The sequence below is a fragment of the Aedes aegypti genome, unplaced genomic scaffold, assembly GCF_002204515.2.
Source record: "Aedes aegypti strain LVP_AGWG unplaced genomic scaffold, AaegL5.0 Primary Assembly AGWG_AaegL5_hic_scaff_992_PBJ_arrow, whole genome shotgun sequence".
NCBI classification, from domain to species: Eukaryota; Metazoa; Arthropoda; class Insecta; order Diptera; family Culicidae; genus Aedes; species Aedes aegypti.
In genome coordinates this window covers 30,383-38,876 of record NW_018736703.1, presented here as the reverse complement: position 1 = coordinate 38,876, position 8,494 = coordinate 30,383, and the positions used below count along the sequence as shown (strand labels likewise).

At 39.5% G+C, this 8,494-nt stretch overlaps 1 protein-coding gene across 2 annotated transcripts; it reads left to right on the top strand.

Moving 5' to 3' along the window:
* The first annotated feature begins 3,898 nt into the window (after window positions 1-3,898).
* LOC110681481 (negative elongation factor B) lies at window positions 3,899-5,997 on the top strand. Of its 2 annotated transcripts, XM_021857244.1 has the most exons (3): window positions 3,901-3,957; window positions 4,028-4,136; window positions 4,209-5,997. In XM_021857244.1, exons 2-3 carry the CDS (start codon window positions 4,060-4,062, stop codon window positions 5,896-5,898), a joined length of 1,767 nt encoding a protein of 588 aa, XP_021712936.1. In that variant the 5' UTR covers window positions 3,901-3,957; window positions 4,028-4,059; the 3' UTR covers window positions 5,899-5,997. The 2 variants fall into 2 exon arrangements, with proteins under 2 accessions (XP_021712935.1, XP_021712936.1); XM_021857243.1 differs by having other exon boundaries at window positions 3,899-4,136.
* The last annotated feature ends 2,497 nt before the right edge of the window (window positions 5,998-8,494 follow it).

Genomic DNA, 8,494 nt, shown 5'->3' with positions numbered 1-8,494 from the left:
ACAGGTAGTCGAGAGATTGACTGAGGGTCTGTCTCAATTGGTGAATTATTGCGGCGCTTATATTAAATCCACATCCAGCGGCGGCGGTAACGCGCAGAAGATATGCGCGCATTTCAAACGCAACGTCAAAATTCAAGCAGGCTTGGATTTTTTTCGTCCTTCAATGACACAAATGTTTCAAATTTGCTAAATCTGAAACATTTGGTGATTTTCATTACCACTGCGACGGTATATCGACATTTTCAGATAATCGCATTACGTGGATTTATCTTGCAGAGCACAATAAACTGATATCGAACTTAAAAATGACAGTTTTCAAGAATTCAACCTTTAGCCTCAGAAAAGCTAACTCAAAAAGTTACTCCAAAGTGTAAAAACTTTCAGAGTAATCCCTGTAGAAAATACTGGAGAAAGTTGCGTAAGATTTCCTGAGGCAAATTTTGAACACTTTCTCGAAGCATACCTTGGAAAATCTCTGACTGAATTCCTGGAAAATTGTTCAGAAATCTTTGGAAAAATCACAAGAAAAGTTCCTTCAGCTTTTTCTCGAGCAACCTGAGAATGCATTCCTGGAGAAACTCACATAATTTTTTCTGGAGTCTCTAGATTTTTGCACCAGGGTTCAATGTAATAAGAAGAAGGCACATATGCATATGGCTTTGGTGACTATTTTGATTAAAATATAAATAAATAAATAAAAATAAACTTAAGAAAGCTACGATTGATAATAGAAACTTTATGGAAACTCGTATTAATATATTGACTGTCTACTGAAAGTCACTTGCTACCAGCCCTGTGATTGGATTTCGACATAGACCAATTGGCGAAGACAGTTCTTAGTTTAGTTTCAGAAGTTCCTAGAGAACAATAAGTCAAGAAACAAGCTATATTTTGAAATTGTTTATCGGCATATCGGTCTAGTTTGCTCGAAGTAAGACTCCTGGCCACTCCTATCTTTTCCCTTTCCTCTAGGCCTGCTTTCTCTTTATAGCGAGCTTCAGATGAATCCCTATTATGTTTTCCTGAACTTTGGAGTTCACTGCATCCTTTTCTCTTCTAATCACTCTAGTCTGCAACCATTGCTCACTGGAAAAGTTCAAGAATGCTCTGCGGGAACATTTCGGCCGATAACGTGAGGCTTCGGAGGCTTCAGCGGAAGATTTCATGACGACAAGTCCGAACAAACATCAAATCCCTTGCATCAGCTACCTCAGTCGTCAACACTGCAGATAAACTTGACATAAATAAAGATGCTTTGTGGAAAATAGGAACTTGTTACTTACCTTTTTGGTTCAATTTCTTGTTTTTGATTCCATTTCAAACAGAATTACAGTCCTCAAAACATGTAGGTAATGCAAATCAGATTAATTTGATGATAACAATCTAGCGAAAAGTGGAAAACAAATCGATGCGAATAATTCACGATCTGTCATAAATAAGTCTCCTCTGAAGCAGACTTATTTTTGACATATCGAAATCGGAGGGGAATTAATTTTCGAACTGCCAATTTTAAGTTCGATTTTGATTTGATTCACCAATTGGGACAGACCCTGATTGGTTGGAGAAACAGTGTTGTCAATAATTATTCTAATCTGGTCACTCCTGCTCCATTTTCTTTTTTGACAATTTCGTCCGCACTGATGGCAGCATAGTTAGTTTCAGTTTCAGCATCATCCAGGCAAGGCAGAAATGTTTGTAAACAAAACGGCCAGCAAGTTAAAGATGGCCTCCTAGCCGCTTCCGCCAAGTGATTACACCTTACTCTGGCTACAGAGTAAAATGCACACACCTTGATTTGAACAAAGGTGATGCAACTTCGTTGGATTTTTGCCTCATGACGTAGGTGTTGAAATCCCTGCTTAGAACACTGTTATACAACCCAGCTGATCGACCGAAAAACTTGTTCCAGGATTTTAGCGTGACACGAAGAAAATAAAACTATTTACAACAATTGCGTTATCATCTACATCTATTTCTCGCAAGTGAATAGTACGGACTAAAAACAACAACAACACAAATAATGTTTATCAGCAAAAGCTTCGTCATTCTATTACTTCTTAAACAAACACATAAACACTCAAGCAGTCATCGGAGTGATAGTTGTCATTACATCGACTGGGGTGCTGACTCTACTCTTTAATACCATATCGTCCCAGGGGGCTGTCATTACTCTAATTCAACACTCCTCCTTAATGCAGCCCCGTTTATCTGACTTCCTCATTCGGCTGACTCCTCCTGCATCAAAGCTAACTTCAGGTCCGTCGCACTCGGGCTCAGATTGGGTACCACTTCTAGTACTGCATTCGGTCCCTCGGTAGTGCAAAAGGTACCCAAGTTTGACACATCGCAGTACACTTTTCACGGCATTCTAGATTACCTTATGAGCCATAAATTTTTGGGCATTTGCAAGGGACATGGAGGTCTTTAATTTGTCTTTGCTAACTTCATAAACTTCTTCTAGTGCTGTAGATAGTACAAACTAGTGATCCTATATAGAGAGATACGCGGAAGTAAAATGGAAATATTTGGCAACAGACCAGCAGTGCTGATTTTGCTCGGCGTCGAGAACAATATTGTAACACGGACATGACTTCATCATCGCTAAAAATATTATTTTGTTTCGTTATAGATCTTTGAGCTACACATTCAAACCAATAAACAGCCCAAAAAATCAACAACTAAAAATCGCATTGAAAAAAATTAAAAAAAGAAAAATATTTCATTTATTTTGCTTCATGCAAAATTACTTTTACCGAAATAATTTCAAGTGGATAACATTACTCCTCAAGAAAAGTTCAAAACAAACATAACGCATGTTCGTTTGGCTCACACTTTGACAGCTCTCGCTGCTCGATTGGCTCACACTTTGACAGAAATGTCAGCTTCCGCGAATCTCTCTTATAAAGGATTTCTAGTACAAACCACCGATCTTCTTGCCTATAGCTATCACCTTGTTGCCATCCAGAATCTGACAACCACTCCGTCCAAAAACCACACTATATCCTTCTTCTGTAATACGGTTGACCGACAATACATTCCTGGACAAACCGGGTACATAAAGAACCTCCTTCAGTTTTACTTCAATTCGCTCTCCATCCATCCATCCATCTGGAAGCATTACTTCTTCACTACAAGGGTTCCACCAACCGAGACTGGTAGTCGAATTGGTCATGTGCTTCGTGCAGCCAGTGTCGATAATCCATTTTTCTTTAGTTACATCACCACTAGTAGTCATATTGAAACACACTCCACGATCTTCACCACTGCTTCTTGGACTCAGTTGCTGAAAAGTTGTTGATTTCACCTGTGGTTGCTTTTTCATATCGGCTTTCGTCTCATCCAGCAAAACGGTACAATTTCTTTGGAAGTGCCCTTCACGTCCACAATAGTAACACGCCCGAATAAAACTTCTTCTATTTTCAGACTGCAACGTGGACTTCATAGCGTTTTCACGCACATTTTCATTGAGTTTTTCACTTTTTCTTATCCACTCATCCAGAAGCTTTCCCTTCACATAATCCACTTTCAGGTCGTTCTCTGGTCGTCCTTCCAGCGCGGTAACAAGCGGATTATAAATATTGAAGCGCAATAAAATGGCGTTATACATTTAGAAAAATGTGCTCTTTCGATCAAGCTACAAAAACCGTGAAATTTTCATCACTAAAGAACCCAAATATCGTAATGCTAGAATTCAAACAGAAAATGATACAAACATGTTCCACTCGTGTTCTACTTGTAGCGTTTACTACCGAGAATGCAGTAAACTCAACTTTACGACATTTTATTCATCCGCCCAATATTCATTTTGAGGAGGCAACTTTCGTTCAGTGTTCGTTCCCTTGCAGCATAAATCGTTTACGATGACGATGATGGTTAGGAAACGTCATCATTCCGGGTAAACAAAAATGGCGATTGTTGTCTTTTGAACAAGTGGAACAAGCTCGGCTAGTTTTACGCGTATGTTTTTCTCAATTATCACGCTTTAGATTGTAAAATTTAGTCGTCAAATTCAATAACATCGTCACAGTTTGCCACCCGTAGAAATCGCAGTTGAAGACCATGTCCGCGCCGCCGAAATTTCCCGGCACCGGGCTGGAAGAGGTCAATGTTCCCGGCCAAGCTTATCTTCGAGATGCGTAAGTTATAAGCTCAATAATCAAACCAAAATATTTACCTGTAATGAATTGGAAAACCGTGTTTCGTTTTAGATTATCCTGCTGTGACGATCCGCTGAAAGCCATCGAAAACTTCCAACTGGAAAACGGGATCCTGCTTCCGTCGCTGCGGCCTATGCTTCCGCTGCTAGATTTGCACGGCGTTCGACGTCTCGATTTCCACACTTCTGTCCTGGAGGAACTCCGGGATAAGTTGATTGCTCACATTAACGAGGTGGGAGCTAAGGAAGGACGGGAGCGAGATCGCAAGCTGAAGGAACTGCTGGTCAAGAGCTTCCCGGTGGTCAGGGTCAAAGCCCTGCGTCCGGTTGTGATGTGCATCCTGAGGAACACCAGCCACATCGATGATAAGTATTTGAGGATTTTGGTGCGAGATCGGGAGTTGTATCAGGATACGGATACCGAAGTTAAACGACAGATCTGGAGGGACAATCAGTCGCTGTTTGGGGATGAAGTTTCACCCCTGCTGTCCCAATACATTCGCGAAAAGGAGCACATCCTGTTCGATCATATGAATTTGAACAATTTGTTCTTTACACCGACGCCGAAAGTTCGCCGGCAAGGGGAAGTCGTCCAGAAGTTGGCCCACATGATTGGGAACAGCGTCAAATTATACGACATGGTGCTACAGTTTTTGCGAACGCTTTTCCTGCGAACCAGGAATGTACACTATTGTACGTTGCGAGCGGAACTGCTTATGGCCTTGCACGATCTGGAAGTGCAGGACATCATTTCGGTGGATCCCTGCCACAAGTTTACCTGGTGCTTGGATGCCTGCATCCGTGAGAAGAACGTCGACATCAAACGGTCCCGAGAGTTGCAAGGCTTCCTGGATAATATTAAACGCGGACAGGAACAAGTTCTGGGTGATCTGTCGATGACGCTCTGTGACCCGTACGCGATCAATTTCCTGGCGACTTCGGCGATTAAAATCCTGCAGCATTTGATCAACAACGAAGGTCTCCCGAGAGACAACACAATCTTGATTCTTCTGTTGAGAATGTTGGCACTCGGACTCTCAGCTTGGATTATGATTGACTCGCAGGACTTCAAGGAACCGAAACTAGACAGTCAAGTCGTGACAAAGTTCCTACCAGCACTGATGTCTCTAATGGTAGACGATCAAGTGCGCAACTTGCACGCTAAATTGCCACCGGATGAGCGCGAGAGCGCCATTACGACGATCGAACATTCTGGCCCAGCTCCGGACGCTGTGGAGGCCTACATTCAGGAGAGTGCTGTCGCTTCCATTCTCGCCATGTATTACACCTTGCACACGGCTCGCCAGAAGGACCGCGTCGGAATCCTTCGGGTGATGGCCATCTTGGCTTCTTGCAAAGACGATCGGGCCTACGAGGATCCCTTCCTGCATTCGCTGATTGCCCTGATGATTCCCATGTCCGAAGAATTCGCCAACGAAGACTTCTGCACCGGACTGTTCGACGAGTTCTTGTTTGCCGGTCTCACGCGGGACAACGTCACCCGACATATGCTGAAGCTGCTGTGGTACATCCACCAGAAGTTGCCCCAGGGTCGATTGCAGACGTTGCTAAAAGCGCTGCAGCCGAACGCCCAGCACCACGAGAACGTCCACAAGCTGTACGAGAATCTGCAGAAACGGGTCATGGCAACGCACCACGAACCGATGCCGGAGCCGATGGAGACGGACTTTGATTCGCCGTTAAAGAGCGTTCCCACGCCGGGACCGCATTACGTTCAATGAACTGTTTTGGGGAAGACGTCGATGAATTAGATTATACATAAATATTAAATACTTAGAGTGTAAGAACTACAAAAATATAATCAATCGTAGAATAGTCTACAGTGGTCCAATTTCATATTCGTACAGGATACTGTTTCCACATCAAGTTAGTAAAAAACTATTAAATGAAGTATTGAGCTACAAATACTTTATCCACATTGAAGGTAACAGGTGTTATCTATTGTTTGCCAATCACAAAATGTTTCCATTTACATTCATCTTTGGATTAATAGAAAAGTATTGAATTGATGTCTAAAATTCACCCAATTCCATATTCGTACACCTACCAAAATTCATACGCACAACGTTCAAAACTAAATTTAGAAGCTCTATTTGATTACTGAAATGCTTTATTATGATGTTCAGATGTAGTGAAATACATTTGGACAATTTATTAGTGGACATATATGAAATTTAGGTAAAGTTATGAAAAATGCCAGTTTTCGAATGATTTTTGCTATTAAATCCTACAATTCGAACAATAACGTTTATTTTTGTCATTGGATCCAATCTATAGATTATACTCGTAAGCTCTGATAGAAATTTAGTTGAAATATATATAGTTTACAGAAATCATAAACAGTTTTTATCCCTTTTGAGTTCAGAAAATTGTTGTGCCATAGGTTCAAAACTCTTCTAAAATGATATTTTTAATCAATGTAAACCAAATTTTCATTCTAAACAACAGGTAAATGTTAATTTTAAATTTGCCTGTAAAAATAATTTGAACTACGAATTTTGTTTTACAATAAAGTACCCTAAACTACGCTGTACATACCTCCACATAATTGATGTCATCGTAATATTCAATTATCTTTGAAATAATATTCAAATTATATTCAAAATAGCACCCTATTTTGCAATTTATCGATTTTATAAGAAAAATACAAAATAACTTGAATGAGCAAAGAGCATTGATATAATATTTAATAGAATATATCCTGTTGTTTTCATAATTTTAAAAAACGTTTGTGTTGCGGTTATAATAATAATATTTATTCTTTAAATCTCTATAATCATGTTTGGTAGTAAAATGTAAATTAAAAATGATAATTACGCAATGTTTTGATAGGAACATTAACTATGGATTATGTATATACATTTAGGAGCCAAACATAAGGAAATTGGCTAAAATTTTTGGTTTTGGATTTGTTATAAATGTTATACTACCTAAGATTCAAAAGTATAAGTTGTCGATATCCACTCCTAGCTACTCTAAAACTGATTATACTTTTTTGAAACTTGTTCAATATTCGCAGTTATCATTACTAAGGAAGTGATGTTGAAAAAAATGCAATTTATTGTTCGACTTACCGAATATTTTAGCAAAAAACATGGGAAAACTGGTATTTTTCTTAAATTTACTTAAGTTTAAAATATGTCCGCTTTTAAATTTTCCAAATGTATTCTACTGCATCTGAACAACACAACGAAGAGCCTAAGTAATCATCTAGTCCATTAAAAATTAGTTTTGAATGCTGTATATTTCTGTTTTGTTAGGTGTACGAATATGGAATTGGGTCAATTATAGACACAATCTCAATACTTTTCCATTATTCCAAAGATTTATGCAAATGAATAGAGTTTGTCATTGCCAAACAATAGATGACACCTATAACCTTCATTATTGATAAAGTATATCGAAGTCCAAGCACCATTTAATAGATTTTTACCAACTTGATATGAAAACAGTGACCCGTACGAAAATGAGATTGAGCCACTGTATGTGAGTATTTGTCACTTTCATGGTTATAGACACAACTCGGAAAGAACAAAAAAAAAGAATTTATTCCCGGGCTGTCCGACCGGAACGTGGGCAGAGTTGCTCGATGTCACCATCAATGCTTAAAATTTGCTGATTTGTACAGGCCGATTGCGATACAAATCGGATCATTCCATATCACATCAACATCATGCTGTCTACTCAATCACCAGTGCATTGATGGCGATAGACTATGGATATCACTGATGGGTTAAGTTTAGCTTTAAATTAAGCAGGTAAAATGGCAATTTATCAGTACCGTAAGGACGCCATTCACCGCTCATGATATCCCAATCTTAGTCATATCATCGGAATACTGTATATATTTGATCAGGCATTGCAGAATTCGCTCTCATTTGAGTATGAAGCACGATCAAAGCAAGCAAAGAAAAACATCCCATCTGTTGCAGTCCACGATCGTCATTGTATCGCAAGGTGTAACAAGTCTGATAAATGGAAGCAGCGAGCGAGATCCCCAAAGAGAGAGCGATAAATCCATTAAAATAATAAAATAAAATCCATTTTTCTCGCTTGTTTACCGTTGGGGATAGGTGTTTTTCTTTACTGGCACGATAAACAATCCACGAACTTCCAATAGCAATAGTGTCCCCCAGACTTGGAGCATGTTTAGAGGGGTTTTATCATACACTACTATCCCCCCAATCTGATCAAAGTTGTAGCAGTATACGATAAACAGTCTCTCATAATATGCAGCATGTTATGATAGTTACAGAGAGCGATACGTGAGAGATTCTCTCAATTGTCTCAGGATTCAATCCCTGTGTTTGATACAAA

Coding starts and splice junctions, on each gene's coding strand:
- LOC110681481 (XM_021857243.1), top strand. CDS start 4,060: ATGTCCGCGCCGCCGAAATTTCCCGGCACCGGGCTGGAAGAGGTCAAT. Junction 4,137..4,208: donor CAAGCTTATCTTCGAGATGC/GTAAGTTATAAG, acceptor GTTTCGTTTTAG/ATTATCCTGCTGTGACGATC.